Source organism: Dama dama, chromosome 11 (genome assembly GCF_033118175.1).
Source record: "Dama dama isolate Ldn47 chromosome 11, ASM3311817v1, whole genome shotgun sequence".
Taxonomy (NCBI): Eukaryota; Metazoa; Chordata; class Mammalia; order Artiodactyla; family Cervidae; genus Dama; species Dama dama.
The window spans coordinates 42,842,440-42,858,878 of record NC_083691.1 but is presented as its reverse complement, the minus strand read 5'-3'; the positions used below and the strand labels follow the sequence as shown (position 1 = coordinate 42,858,878).

The following is a 16,439-nucleotide window of genomic DNA, read 5'->3' as shown; positions in this document are numbered from 1 at the left end:
ACAGCTTAAAGGCTGAAAGAAGGCAGAGTGCTGCTTTGTTCAATTTCAGGTGGGAACGTGTACATCAGGCAATTCAAATTTTTCACTCCTTTGTGCACATCTGCAAATGACCACGAAAGTGCCACAAATAGTGATTTGAGGGTTACAACTAAGATTTAGGAATTAGGTAAATTTGCAAATGTAGACTCTGCAAATAATGAGGACTAACTGTACTACGTTTAACTGAAGAGCTTTCAATCTGTACCCTCGTCTTCAATTTTTTTTTTCAATTTCTCTAAGTGACTTCTTTTATGGAAACATATAAAAAGAACTATATTCCAATTTCCCAATCAATTTATTTCCAAGTTATATGTCATCCTAGTTTTCACATTTACTCTTTTAAGTATATGGAATCTAACTATTCATTTAAAGATAAAACAAATTCTCAATAAAATTCCTTAAAAAAAAGAAAAGCATTACCTGTGGGTTCCTTGGGACACACATCTGGCAGTGACTGCACAGGTCGAACGTGTTTTGTCGGGTCTACCTCTTTTTTAAAGAAAACATCACTGCTGCTTCCTTGAGGCACTGGTGAAGAACTGTGGCTTGAAGCCATTGCATAAAATCACCACTCAACTGAAAATGAGCAACAAACAATAATCAAGACACAATACAAATCATAATTCACCTAAAAGTATTATGCATGTCATAAATTTTCTTTCAAAACAGACTATTTAAAATCCATCAAGGTGTAAGCACATAATTTGAATACTATTAATTGTGGGAGTCATTCATTATATTTAGTTTGCTAGGAAAGTTATTGGTCCTTGTTTAAAAAATATTCTCCTCAAAGTGCAATATCCTTAGCCTTTTATCCAAAGTGAAACTAGATACCAAAACTGTAACCAATATATATTAAAATTAAAAACAGTCCATTCAGTCAACAAGTATATAATTCAGCATTACAGCAAAATGGGTAAATGCATGGAGTTTTGAAATCTGACTGAACTCATATTCCAGCTTCACTTACCAGCAATATAACCTTGAGGAAATTTACTTAACCTTTGTATGCTTTACTTCATCTGTAAAAATGGAGATGAAAAGCATTCATCTCATAAACATTTTGTAAGAATTAAAGGACCAGATGTATGTAAAGCATTTAAAACAATGCCTACCTCAAAGTTAGTGTTCACAAATGTCAGTAATCATTATGATTACAATTACTATGTGACAGTCACTATATTAAATGTTTATAAAAGAAGTATCATTCTTCAAGGTACTCACAATTATTTTAGGTAATCAAAATAATCAAATCCTTAAACAAAACACAAGTTAATCTATGTCTACACTTTTTAAAAAGTACAGAAAGAATTTGTGGGGAAGACAACATAATAAAGGCTACAACGTCAGGTAGGACTTTACAAATGAAGCGATACATAACCTGGATAATGAAGAATATGTATTATTTTATTATCGGACAGTAGAAACTGTTACATTGCTGATCATATGAACCAAACACTAGGCATTTGATAAATATTTTTAATGAAGGAATAAATAAATGAAAATAATCAGAAGCCTTTATTTGAAAAGGCACTTAAGAGATCACCTTGTCTAAGTTTCCCAGTACTAGAGATAAGTATAGCAAGGCCCAGAAGGACTAGGTAGTTTATAAAAATACATGTGGTTTAACAAGTTTTTTGCAAAGTCAATTCAGGAAATGAAGTGAATAGAAAAACAAGAGTAAGATATAAAAAGCAGCGATATAAGGGTAAGACTGGTGACAAAAAAAGTTATCCACTCTAACTCCTCTGTAGTTTCATAGTAAGTTTAAAATTACATATCCCAGACATCCCAGGATACCTGTTTCAGTCCTGCTAACACAAGGAAACACATTCAATTATGCTATTTCCTGAGACTAGTAGAAACAAGCTGCTAAGAAAAGAACAGAGATAAATAATTTCCTCAAAGTTCCTGAACAGAAAGCAAAAACAGCGTGAACAAAGGTTGAGAGACATGAAATAATCATAAGACTGTATGGAAACTGACTTGGCTAGAGACAAATGTTTGCTGACAAAAATGCTACCAAAAGTACTGACAAGTAAACCATATTTACACACACACACAAAGACAATATGGCCAGACTACAGGAGCCATTAGAAGTTTAGGGGGAAAAGAGTATGATGATGAAAATATCTGGGAAAATTAATCAGGGTCTTGATTTGAAAGGCACCACTGGCCCATTGCATTTATACCGTTTTGCAAGGAGATCCAACCAGTCAATCCTAAAGGAAATCAGTCCTGAATATTCATTGGAAGGACTGATGCTGAAGCTGAAACTCCAATACTTTGGCTACCTAATGCAAAGAACTGACTCATTGGAAAAGACCCTGATGCTGGGAAAGATTGAAGGCAGGAGGAGAAGGGGATGACAGGGGATGAGATGGTTGTATGGCATCACTGAGGCGATGGACATGAGTTTGAGTAGGTTCCAGGAATTGGTGATGGACAGGGAAGCCTGGTGCGCTGCAGTCCATGGGGTCGCAAAGAGTTGGATACGACCGAGCGACTGAACTGAACTGAACATTAGGTATACAGTTCTGTTCAGTTGAGTCGCTCAGTCGTGTCTGACTCTTTGCGACCCCATGAATCGCAGCACGCCAGGCCTCCCTATCCATCACCAACTCCCAGAGCTTACTTGAGTAAGCTGTGATGCCATCCAGCCATCTCATCCTCTGTCATCCCCTTCTCCTCCTGCCCCCAATCCCTCCTAGCATCAGGGTCTTTTCCAATGAGTCAACTCTTCGCATGAGGTGGCCAAAGTACTGGAGTTTCAGCTTCAGCATCAGTCCTTCCAATGAATACCCAGGACTGATCTCTTCTAGGGCGGACTGGTTGGATCTCCTTGCAGTCCAAGGGACTCTCAAGAGTCTTCTCCAACACCACAGTTCAAAAGCATCAATTTTTTGGCCCTCAGCTTTCTTCACAGTTCCAATTCTCACATCCATACATGACCACTGTTACTTCTGTATAAAAGCATTTGTATGTTTAAGAGAAAAGAAATATCCAAAAGATAGGAAACAGTGATAACAAAGAATCCCATACATTAAGTGTTTGGTAAAGACAATTGTAAATGTAACATTAAGTCTGTTTAACATTTTTGTTACTTTCAACAAATAAAACAGCTAAAATAAACATGTTTTGACACTTAAAGATGTAGGCTACAAATACATAGAAAATGTATTTATGTCAAACACCCATTGCTTGATGTCAGATAAATTAAACATTGATTCCAACAATAGCACATTACCATTTCAATGTATTCTATTTACCATCACATTGTTTTTACAGTGAAAAGAAAGTCTAATTGCCATCTTAGGGATCTAGAAATACCTGGGAAGATGGGGACTTAAAAAAACATTTCTAGATCCTATAAGTTACTTCTGACTCCTGGGTGGAGAAATAAAGATATCTTATTTACTCTTAAAGTTTTTGAATTGGTTAACATACACAAGTTTCTGGGGGTTTTTTCCCCTACATCCTTCCTAATTCCTATGAAAAGAGGGACAATCTCTAGCTATAAAGAGATTATGTAAAATCAGAGTACTATTTACTTGAGTGAGCCCCAATTTTTAACCATCTCTCAAATCCTCTCACCACCCTGTTTTTATTAAGACACAGTAAGAACCAAACTTTGTATTAATAACCACATAACAAGTATGATACAGACATTTAATACATGCAATCATTGGTAATAAAACACACTGGATTTATTCAAAAAGCATGGATGTATAAACAAATACAGTACACCTACATGGACTCTAAACCAAACAATTTCAGGAGAATAATCTTTCAAAGAAATAATCTTTCACTGAAAGGCTAAAGAACAGAAATGATGAGGCATCATAGTAAGAAAGTTTTAATGTAAGCTAAGAATAGTCTACTCAGAAAAACAAACAAACAAAAACCACAGAATACATGAAAAAGGAAAGCTCTCAGCACTAAATGCAGGCAACTCCTGATTTCTATTAATAACACTTGCACTTGTAACTGCCACCTAGATGCAAACTGGGCACTTAACCAGTGGTCACCAAACAATGAGAATCTATAAATAGATCTACCCTTCTTCACATGGTAATCCTAATTACATCAATACCATATTCAAATATCTTCTATTAAAGCCTTCTTTGATTTCTTACACTTAATCACTGTTTATGCATTTCTATTTTGCACCAATCATACTGAAATTTTGGTTTTCATATAGATCTTTCCTACTAGACTGTGAACTTGATGTTTCCATTTTCCTGTGTATTCTACACGCCTAATACAGTTCCTGCCACATAGGCAGTATATAACATTCTACCGAAGAATGAAATGGGTGTTATGTAGGACAGATGAGAAGAGAGAAACATTAGACAATTAACAATAATCCTTCAGTAAACAGATAAAAGCATAGGTCTGGGCTAATAAAGAAAGGAATAAACAGGCTCATTATTTCAAAAGCAAGAAACTGTAAGGATGAATAAGTCAAAAACATTTGATTTTCTTTCCTGTAATTCAAATTATCTTTTTTTTTTTCATTTATCTTTATTAGTTGGAGGCTAATTACTTTACAATATTGTAGTGGTTTTTGTCATATATTGACATGAATCAGCCATGGATTTAAATGTATTCCCCATCCCGATTCCCCCTCCCACCTCCCTCTCTACCCGATCCCTCTGGGTCTTCCCAGTGCACCAGGCCTGAGCACTTGTCTCATGCATTCCACCTGGGCTGGTGATCTGTTTCACCCTAAACAATATACATGTTTTGATGCTGTTCTCTCGAAACATCCCACCCTCGCCTTCTCCCACAGAATCCCAAAGTCTGTTCTGTACATCTGTGTCTCTTTTTCTGTTTTGCATATAGGGTTATCACTACCATCTTTCTAAATTCATCGCAGCAAGCAACCTAGATGCCCATCAGCAGACGAATGGATAAGGAAGCTGTGGTACATATACACCATGGAATATTACTCAGCCATTAAAAAGAATTCATTTGAATCAGTTCTAATGAGATGGATGAAACTGGAGCCCACTATACAGAGTGAAGTAAGCCAGAAAGATAAAGATCAAATTATCTTTTTATGCTAGAAGTTTAGTTAAGATGTTCTATTAAAAAGGGCCAGAAGCAGTGAGCACACTAAGTGCTCAGACCCTGGTTTCTAAACACCATTCCCTATGAAGAAATAATGATTCTTTAAAGAAATAGTTGACTCCAAACCTGGAGCATAGAAAGAACAAGTCGATCATGAGAACTCTTGTGTCAGAAAGCAAGGAAATCCTCTAAGACCAGTAGGATTTATCAAAAGGACCAAGGATCAAGTTAAAAGGGCTCCCACTGGTCACATTTATGACAAGTTGAGAACTCTAAACAAACAAACAACCCTAACTGAGTGTAACATATTGAACAAACAAAAAATGAATCTATCATGATACTTGGAGGAAGAGCAATGAGGAAGAGGGGTGGGGTGGGATAGGTAAAGGAAGTCTCTTCTTTACAGAGGAATGCCAGTAAGTATGAAGAAATGACTGAAACAGAAAATCAACATTTTGTAAACCCCAATGTAAAAATCATCAATGTACGCTAAAGCTATTAGGTGAAAGGCTGCTCAAAAACAGAAAATTCACCTAATAACTAAGAATTAATATCCCCTTAACAGATGATCTTGCAATGCAAAGGGGAAAATGTATCTCTAAATGGAAAAATCTGGCTGTCACCACCTTAATTAACCAAGTCATCAAACTTGGCATCATTCATAATAGTAAGACAATTTGATATTATGTTATTCATGAAATGACAGTATGAGATAAATATCATCACCTATGAAGTACTCTCACCAAAAATGTTTAACCCAATCGAATCAACCCTCTAGACTAAGGGTCAAGACTCTTTGTTCTGTGGATTCCTTCAGCACTCTGGTGAAGTCTATAGAACCCTAGCAGAATGATGTCTACAATACATAAAATACGTAAGATTACAAAATTACACTTAAATATAGCTATCAAAATATCTTTTAAAATTATAATACAGTAATAATTTTGGGGTTTTCTTCTGTTTATTTTTTTATTTATTTTTTTTCCTGGGTCTTTGAATGTGGGATATCTTTTTTAAATAGGATCCGGCATCATCTTGTTGATGGTTTGTCAATAGCTAGTTGCGATTTCAGTGCTCTCTCACAGGAGGAAATGAGTGTATGTCCTTCTACTCCACCCTCTTGAACTGCCTCTATTTTTGCTTTTTGATTATGCAAATCTATCTAATTCCTTTAGGACTGACTGGGGAAATCAATCGTGACTATTCACTGGAAGGACTGTTGCTGAAGATGAAGCTCCAATACTTTGCCACATGATGTGAAGAGCTGACTCAATGGAAAAGACCCTGAGGCTGGGAAAGATTAAGGGTAGGAGAAGAGGGCAGCAGAGAATGAGATGGTTAGATAGCATCGTCAACTTAACAGATATGAATTTGAGCAAATTCCAGAAGACAGTGGAAGACAGAGGAGCCTGATGTGCTACAGTCCATGGGGTCGCAGAGTCAGACATGACCTAGTGATTGAACTACAACAACAACATCTAATTCTTAAGCAATAAATGAGCATAAATATTTTGAGATCCTTGCAACGATTTAATATGATATGAAAATATGTGAAATTTCACATGGTAACAAAGTTATAGGTAGCATTAATATCCATGTGAGGGGTTTCTTCGGAGAAGGCAATGGCACCCCACTCCAGTACTCTTGCCTGGAAAATCCCATGGATGGAGGAGCCTGGTAGGCTGCAGTCCATGAGGTTGCTAAGAGTCAGACACGACTGAGCGACTTCACTTTCACTTTTCACTTTCACGCACTGGAGAAGGAAATAGCAACCCACTCCAGTGTTCTTGCCTGGAGAATCCCAGGGACGGGGTAGCCTGGTGGGCTGCCGTCTATGGGGTCGCACAGAGTCGGACATGACTGAAGTGACTTAGCAGCAGCAGCAGGGGGGTTTCTTACATTCACAATTAAAGGAAATGCTAAAATTCAGTTAAAGCAGGGTTTCTCAACCATGGCACCATTCACACTGACATTTTGATTTACATAATTCTTTGATGTTGGGGGTTCTCCCCCTGTACATTGTAGGATCTTTAGATGCGTCCCTAGTCTCTATCCACTTGATTCCAATAGCAGCCTTCCACTCAGCTGTGACAACTAAAATGTCTTCAGACACAGCCAAACATTCCTATGTGGGGAAAGAGAGGTGAGAGGACAAATCACCCCAGTTGAGAACCACTGAATTAAAATAAAGATGTAATTTTTTCCCCATCCAAAATTTAGACTCCCTGAATTCTATTCACAGACCCTAAAGAATATGTGAACTGCAGTTTAAGTACTTTTGCTCTACACCTACCTTCCAGTCTAAGAAAATAGATGGAAATAGGATATTGGGATTTAGAACAAACATGGGGAAACAAACTGAGACTATGAGATAATCTAAAAGAAAACTAGCCTGGACATTTAGATCAATGTCATTTTTGAAAGGTGGGCAAGTATTCTATATTAAAATAAAGACAACTAAAGGCAATTGTGAGCCTTGATTGGAGGCTGGCTCAAAAAAATTCTGCTCTAATACACTATAGGAACAACTGGAGAATTTTGAATGTGGACTGGATGTTGTAGGAGATTTTGGAATTACTATTAATTTTCTTAGGTGGATTAATGATATTGAAATTATGGGAAAATTATCCTATATTCAGGACATGAACACTACAGTATTCAGGAGTGAAATATGTCACCTACAACTTATTTTCAAATGATTCAGTAAAAAAATACACACAGATAAAATGGCAAAAAGGTTAAAAATGGTTTAAGTCAAGTACATATGATTATAGCATGTTCTATTCTTTCACTTTTCTGTGTTTTTTAGTTTTCACAATAAAAAGTTAGGGGAAAGAAACTTTTCATATTTTTTAAACATTAAATAAATAATGTGAAATATAAGTATCAGAGAGAAAGAAAAACATTAAATTTGTAATTGCTAATCTGCCCTGAAGATGGCATTGTTGTACAACTTCAAAAATGGAAGAAAAATAAATAAATTTCAATTAGGTTTTAATGTTGTAGAAGAGTAATACCATACACAGAATCTGGAATTCCTTAAAAGCTGAATGAGAAGGAAGCTGAGACAGAGAAACATTTACCAGATGCATTACCCAGGTACTATGCAAAAATCTCCCTTGCTTCTATATTAAAGTAATAGCTGCTTAGAGAGAACATTGATATTACAAAATCACTCACAGCCAACTCTGAACCATCTATGGAATTGCCTATTACAGGTAAAGCAATAGCCAGACTTTTTTTTCCCCTCTACCATTTCAATGTATACAAAACATTTCACCAAAGTGGTTAACACAGATATACTAATTAATCATTTTACTTCCCTTCTATTTTTCAAAAGTGATTACTCTACTTTATAATATACCCTACTTTATAAAATCTAAACTTGCTTGCCCTCTACTGACCTTCTATCATACTGTGGTCCTCTAATTGGTCTCTCTGCTTCCAGTTTAAACCATTGTGCACATTGCTTCAGGATTAACCTTCTAGAATGTTTTCATTCTGCCATACTTCAGATCAAAAACCTTTAAAATTATTTATTATTTTCCAAACAAATGCCAAGCTCTACAAGTTGGTACTCAAGGAATCCCACAACCTGATGCTTACCTTCCTTTCTACCCTTATTTCCTATTACCCATGGATAATCTCTGTTCTAGATAGGGTGGTCTAAATGTCGCTTTAATCCATCAGGCTACTAAGGCTTCCTTGTCTTTGTTAAGGCTATGCCTTCCTGGAATATTCATACCATCTTTCTACCTATTCATTGCCTCTTCTCCCTTCAAAGTTCATTTCAAATTTCATTTCTAGATTACATATGTTAAGAAAAATATACACACATTCTAAAATATGAACAAAAATAATCTCAACATTATTTTCAAAAGCAAAAAAGTTGAAACAACCAAACTCCTAAATAAGAAGAAACTGGTTATTTAATAAGCTACAGTACAACCAGTGGATTACACTATCATTAAAAATAGGATTGCAAACTTTACATCCATTGGGATGGTTACTATCCAAGAAAAAGAAAACCAACCAATCAAACAACAAAAAGTGTTGGCAAGGATGTGGAGGTACTAGAAGCCTCATGCACTGTCGGTAGGAAGAAAAATGGTGCAGCCATTTCAGAAAACAGCAAGGCAATTCCTTCAACAGTAAAAATAGAACTACCATATGATAAAGCAATTCCACTTCTATGTATATCCCCAGAAGAACAGAAAGCAGTATCTTGAGGAGTTATTTGTATACTCATGTAACTGCAACATTATTCATAATAGCCAAGAGGTGGAAGCAACCCAAGTTTTTACTGACAGATGAATGGATAAACAAATGTGATATATATACATAATAGAGTATTATTCAGTTCAGTTCAGTTGCTCAGTCGTGTCTGACTCTTTGCGACCCCATAGACTGCAGCACACCAGGCCTCCCTGTCCATCACCAACACCCGGAGTTCACTCAAACTCATGTCTATCAAGTCAGTTCATTGAGTATTATTATACTATAATTATATTATATGTATAATTATAAATAGTATAATTATATATTTAATTATATAATACTTATATATAAGTATATAAACACTAGTATATTCTATATATAGTATATTATATATACTATTATTATACTATGTTTTATTATTATTCAGCCTTAAAAAAGAAATTCTGATGTTTGCTATAGCGTGGATGAACCTTGACAACACTATGCGAAGTGAAATAAGCCAATCACAAAAAGATAAATGCTGTATGATTCCACTTACACAGAGTATAGAAACAGTGAAATTCACTGAGACAGAAAGTATGTGGTTGTCAAGGGCCAGGGTGGGAAAATAAAGAGTTGTTTAATATGTTATAGTGTTTCAGTTTTGCAAGATGAAAAAGTTCTGGAGATTGGCTCCACAACAACATGAATATACTTAACACTACTGAACTGCATACCTAAAAATTATTAAGATGGTAAATGTTATGTTACACATATTTTTACAATTTAAAAAAAGTCTAATAGAATTGCAAAATACTGAATGACATAAAAATGTTTAACATATATTGTTAAGTGGAAACAGGTTTTAAAGTAGTATGTCAGTTGCTTCATATTGGTATATATACACCATGGAATATTACTCAGCCGTTAAAAAGAATTCATTTGAACCAGTCCTAATGAGATGGATGAAACTGGAGCCCATTAAACAGAGTGAAGTAAGCCAGAAAGATAAAGAACATTACAGCATACTAACACATATATATGGAATTTAGAAAGATGGTAATGATAACCCTATATGCAAAACAGAAAAAGAGACACAGATGTACAGAACAGACTTTTGGACTCTGTGGGAGAAGGCGAGGGTGGGATGTTTCGAAAGAACAGCATGTATATTATCTATAGTGAAACAGATCACCAGCCCAGGTGGGATGCATGAGACAAGTGCTCAGGCCTGGTGCACTGGGAAGACCCAGAGGAATCGGGTGGAGAGGGAGGTGGGAGGGGGGATCAGGATGGGGAATACATGTAACTCCATGGCTGATGCATGTCAATGTATGACAAAACCCACTGCAATGTTGTGAAGTAATTAGCCTCCAACTAATAAAAATAAATGAAATAAATAAATAAAGTAGTATGTCAGTATGATCCCAATTTTCTAATTTAAAATAAGCATACGCATTTCCAAAAAAAATGCACAGACATATACCACAATTTTAAAAATGGTTACCTCCAAACACAAAGTTACAAGAAATTTTTATTCATTTGTGCTTTTGGGAATTTTCCAAATGTTTTCCTATGAAAACTTATTACTGTGTATATATTAGTCAGGGTCTCCAGAGAAACAGACTCAATAGGATATTTACAAGATAGTTATTCAAGGAATTGGCTCACCAACCTGATATGGAGGGCAAGAGAAGTCCCACCACTGATTTCTGCAAACTAGAGAACCATGAAAGCCAAAGGTATAATTCAGTCTGAGGTCAAAGGCCTGAAATCCAGGAGGCCACTGGCATTAGGACCCGAGTCCAAAGGCCATGAACCAAGAACTCAGATGTGTGAGGGCCAGAGAAGATAAACATCCCAGCTCAAGAGGAAAGAACAAATTCACCCTCCTTTGCCTTTCCGTTTTATTCAGGCCCTCAAAGGATTAAATGATGATGCCCGCCCACACTGGCAAAGGCAGGTATCTTTACTCAGTCCACTGAATCAAGTGCTAATTTCTTCCAGAACACCCTCAAAGACACACTTGGAAATAATGTTTTACCATCAATATGGGTATCCTTTAGCTCAGTCAAACTGACACACAAGATTAACTATGACGCTTCATTAATCAGGAACAATGCTATTATTAAACAGCAAAAGTTCAGCTTCAGCCTTACATCTACCTCCACTATAAATCTTTTTTAATGGCTATTAACCCTCAGAGGGCTTCCATGGTGATTCAGTGGTAAAGAATCTGTCTGCCAGTGCCAGAGAAGCGAGTTCAATCCCTTGGTCGGGAAGATACCTTGGAGAAGGAAATGGCAACCCACTCTAGTATTCTTGCCTGGGAAACCTCATAGACAGAGAAAACAGGTGGGCTATATAGTCCATGAGGTCACGAAAAGAGTTGGATACGACTTAGTGACTAAACAACAACAATAACCCTGAGAAAACTAGCCTTCCTTTGATCTGGGATACTTATGATCTATATCAGCAATTTACAAACTTTTTTGATCCTATAGCCCATCAGTTAAAAAAACTTTTAAAAAATCATCATTTATAAATTATATAGGGTACAGCATGCATTATATTAATGCATACAATATAAAATTATGCTAAATGGAAATTTTTTAAGAGAGGAAAAACATTTAAAATAATCTGTTAATTGCTGGCAAAAAAGTAACTTTTTACTCTATTTTTAATAGATAGTAATGTGATTTCACTGTGATTCATTATTATTAAAAATCTTGATTTAAACTTCATGAAATGGTGATTCAAAGGTTTGGCTCTGAGTTCAACTTATTTTTATACCTGGCTTTTAATGCTTGTTATTGGGGCAGGGGGAAGTATCTCACATATGGATGTAGAACCAAATGGAAGAAATCACTGATCACACTGTCTAAACTCTCTATTTTGAGATTTTTAAAACAAGGAAGAAAACTCCACTCTGGACTTTTAAAGAGATCATCATTTAACAAAATACGACAATGACGGAAGATTTCCAAACATCCATTTTTTTTTTAAACATCCATTTTTAAAACAGATTTACAATAGCTTGAGTGTTTCTAAAAAATCAACTACTCTATTTTTCACTATACTTTACATATAAAATTTTATATATAAAACTTTTTTTATTTAAAAACAAACAAAAATAGCCTGTGGGGACAGATTTAATATGTCTGCCTGTCTGTGTCTGTGTATTTCATTCTGTCTGGTTACATATTACTGTCAAGTCACATGCCACTTCTGAAAAAGAAAAAAAAATTAGCAAGTTTGCTAATTTCTTCTTGTTAATAAATGCTTTTTCTTCTTGTTAATAAAAACATACATAACATATTCTTGAGTTTGACAGCTCTTTTGTACTTTTAATATATGGCTATGGAAAAGCTTGTATTAAGAGTAGGAGAATCCAACTCTGTGCTTTGTTATTTACTGTGGTTCCATTATTAGTATTTATCCAAGATGTGACTTCTCTATAGGAGTTATTGAACATTTTGTAAGAGTTGGTTTATTTAAAACTATATAACATAATTTGTAAACCTAATTAACTACTCATAAAAGGCATCACAAGGATAAACTAAGTGAAGGAAACTACTGTTAATCCCTTGAGCTTACTCATTTATCAATATAATGTGACTATCTGATAAATAAACATGTGGACTGATTGAAGATGTTGGTATCAAACTTCATAACAAATATTAGTAAAAGTCCACTTTTTTTTTCTTTAGATAAAAAATGAATATTCCTTAAGCTGCATGCAATCTGACAATGGAGTTTAGACTTAATCCACAAGACTGTGGTGAGCCGTTATAGACTTAAGACACTAGTGTTGAATTGATGACACATCATTCCAGAAGAGTATTAGTAAAGAGAGCCAAGTATAGTATCTAAGAGGACTCCAACAACATTTCTGAAGAAAGAAAGATATAAAGAAAAACTTGTGATAAAGAAGAGAAGGAATATCAAAGAAGGCAGAAGAAAAAAGGGAAGAAAAATCAGCTCAGAACTCACAAATAAAATATTAATACTAAGGGAAAAAACCTCCTTTACATTTGGCAGTTAGGAAGTAACCGCATCACATTGGGAAGCAATGTCAAGTCCAATAGTGGGGGTGGAAGCAGAATGCAGAGGTTGGAGTGAAATAGGTGAGGAAATTAACATACAATGATTATTGTTTCAAGAGACTCAATTATAAGATTACAAAACAGAATACATAGTACAATCTCATTTTGATATAAAAACTTTATATAGCTATATATAATGTATGAAAAGGTATATGACAAAATGTTAATGATGGTAAATAACAGGTTTTTCCTGACCACAGTATTTAAGTACTTCCTCCTCTTACCTTATCCCCCGTCCAACACACATATCCTGGTTACTCTCTACTACCAGCCTTATGGTTTGTGATCTTTATAGTACTTTCTCAAATTGTAACTGATTATTTACCTGCTTATTTCCTGTCTTTCTCACTACATCATAAAATTATACTTGTTTCATTCATCTTTCTATACCACACCTAGCACGGATGAATGTTCAATGAATGAATGAACAAATGAATGACTATAATGGAAAAAGAGGTAAGCACGAACAAGCCACTAATAATGTTTCTTATAAGTTCATGTTCCAACAATCTAAAAACCTAAGTCAAAAATACGTTACCTTGTTTGTATAACATTACCTGACATCCTAAAATTTGATTCTAGATTTTTATCTTTCCTGTAACACAGTATAATATATTGGTTAAGAAAACTGACCATAAAGTGAGTTAGATCTCTATCATTTATTAGTAGTGTGACCTTTGACAACTTTCTTACCTTGCTCTCAGTTTCCTCATTTGTAAAATACAACAGCAACAGTGTCTTCCTCGTAGCAATGTTGTAACATTTAAATGAAATATAACTTACATAATCTATGTAAATCTTGGCACATGGTAGACATTCAACAAATAATTGCACTACTACTATTTATCATTATAAACATCTTAAGCCTTAACATTTGGACTGTGCCATACAAAGTTTTAAAATTAAAGTTTAGAATTCTAAACTTCCTCCATTGCTTCAGTGCCTCTAGTTTGAGGTGGAGGAAGCAAACCAATATAGGCAGATAGAATTTACTATCAGAAAAGTGGTCAAAGCAACAGTGGTCCTCAAAGCCATGCCAGTCAAAGGGAAGAAAAAGAGAGTAGTGGAAAATAATGATGAAACTTTAGCAATTTTTGAAAAAATAAAAGCAAAACTGTTTGTGAGAAAGAAGAGGGATGATGAGGCACAGAAGCTAGAAAAACTATTTTTGGAAGACACTTAATAATGGTCAAAATTCAGTCCATGAAAGTGGAGTGGATGAGACAGTTGGACGAGACTTTAAAAGATCATCTGTATCAACTGTTTATCAATATATGAATCCTTTCTACTCGGGGTCTCTCTGCCTCCATTTGAAAACTGTCAGTAATGAAGTGACTGCTTCAGAAGCAGATTATTACTATAAAGCAACTATAATTACTTTAGGAAAAAAAATTATCTCTTGTAGTAAACAGAATCCTGCTTCCCTGAATTTTGCATCACCATTCCTAGTTCAATCACATTACAGGAATAATAAATAATTCTAGTCACAGGACAGTAACATTACAAAGGAAGAAAGTGCCGAAAAAGAGAGCTAATGAGAACTCAGAGCAAGGAGTGGGGCAAATATACATAAAAGGTAAGGAAGAAAGCAGTCAGAAAAATCATCCTACAGAAGCCAAGGGAGAATGATCCAGAAGGAAAGTATGAACAGTAGTGTTAACATGCTGCAGAGAGAGAGGTCAAGGAGGTTTTTAAACTTCAGAAAGGAAACTGGATTAGAAGTTTTAGGACAATGTTTGGGGCAGAAGCCATACCACAAGAGGTTAAGTAAATGATGAAGTAACAATGCAACAATATCAACATAGTTTTGGTGATGAAAGAAAAGCAATTAAGAGTTGAGCAAGAATTTTTTAGGCCATGGGAGACCTGAGCACATTTATAGGCAAACAGCAAGAAATCAACTGGGGGTGAGATTAAAAGAAATAAGAAAAAATGGTGGAAAAAGGAGATGAGAGAGAAGGAAGAATTAGATTCTCCGGGGGATGGAATGGGATGGATGGAGAGGAGGAAGCAGAAAAGATACTGAATAGTTATACCCAGAGACTATGAGGCACCTTGGGCTATGCCCCACTTTGAGAAAAACAGGACTTTATCAAGCAACAGTAAAAAAATTAGCAAGCTGATCCAGAAAAGTTGCCTTCCATACTACTCTCCTGCCTAATACCCTTATTCATCATGTGCAGGGAGATCAGCTGGGACTTGGGTGAACCTGGACTGCCTCACTCCCACCACAAGTTCTGAAAATTATCTGAAGTCCTAAGATCAAAAGGGCAATGAAAATATGTTATCCATGAAATAAAGGATGGCAAGGGAGAGGGAAGCAACAGAAAAACAATAATAATAACAATAATAATTACTAAACACTATATGGTACATAATTGCTTAGTTTCATTTATGTGATTTTGCTGGTCCTACTAACAACCTTCTAAGAAAAACATTTCTGAATGAATCCATAAATGAATGAAACAGTGATCCCTACTCTGTGATAAAGAAACAAGTTCAAGAGTAACTTGGCTTCACACCATTTAGCTAGTTAGTTGTGAAGATGTGATTTGCACTCAGATCTTCTGATTCGAAATTCCATATCTCTGTCCCCAAAGCACATTAGCTCTCTGGAAAGAAAATAAAAAAAAACAAATCTAAGTTTTTCACTTTGCCTCCCATCCATGTCAGGCACCCAGTGCTTTACTTTTCTGTCTTCTTTTTCTCATCAATCACCGATCCAATTATTTAGAAGAACAATTATTATTTAAGTCCACTTATATTAAAAATAAATGGCAACAATAATTAATATCTTTGATAATTTTTTAAGGATTTTTTTTAGGGCAGTTTTAGGTTCAAATAATTTTATAAGACTGAAATGGGTAGAAAACTATTACTTAAAGAAAAAGACACTATACATTTTCATTAGTATAATTTACCATTTTTCTTAGCAAAAGGGTAATTCCTGAGCGGCAATGAGGGATAAATATGCTACAATGGGTCACCAACATGAGAAGACAAGTACTTATTTATATGACAGCA

The 16,439-nt window shown here is 35.3% G+C and overlaps 1 protein-coding gene across 4 annotated transcripts in view; it reads right to left on the bottom strand.

The window, feature by feature from the left end:
- The window catches only part of LOC133064753 (vacuolar protein sorting-associated protein 54-like), a 54,977-nt gene that overhangs the window by 27,779 nt on the left and 10,759 nt on the right, over positions 1-16,439 (bottom strand). For all 4 annotated transcript variants that reach the window (XM_061155197.1, XM_061155196.1, XM_061155198.1 and 1 more), the window contains one exon: positions 460-615. In XM_061155197.1, the coding sequence (XP_061011180.1) occupies positions 460-595 (136 nt within the window). In that variant the 5' untranslated portion in view covers positions 596-615. Of the gene's footprint in view, positions 1-459; positions 616-16,439 lie in introns of those variants that run through there.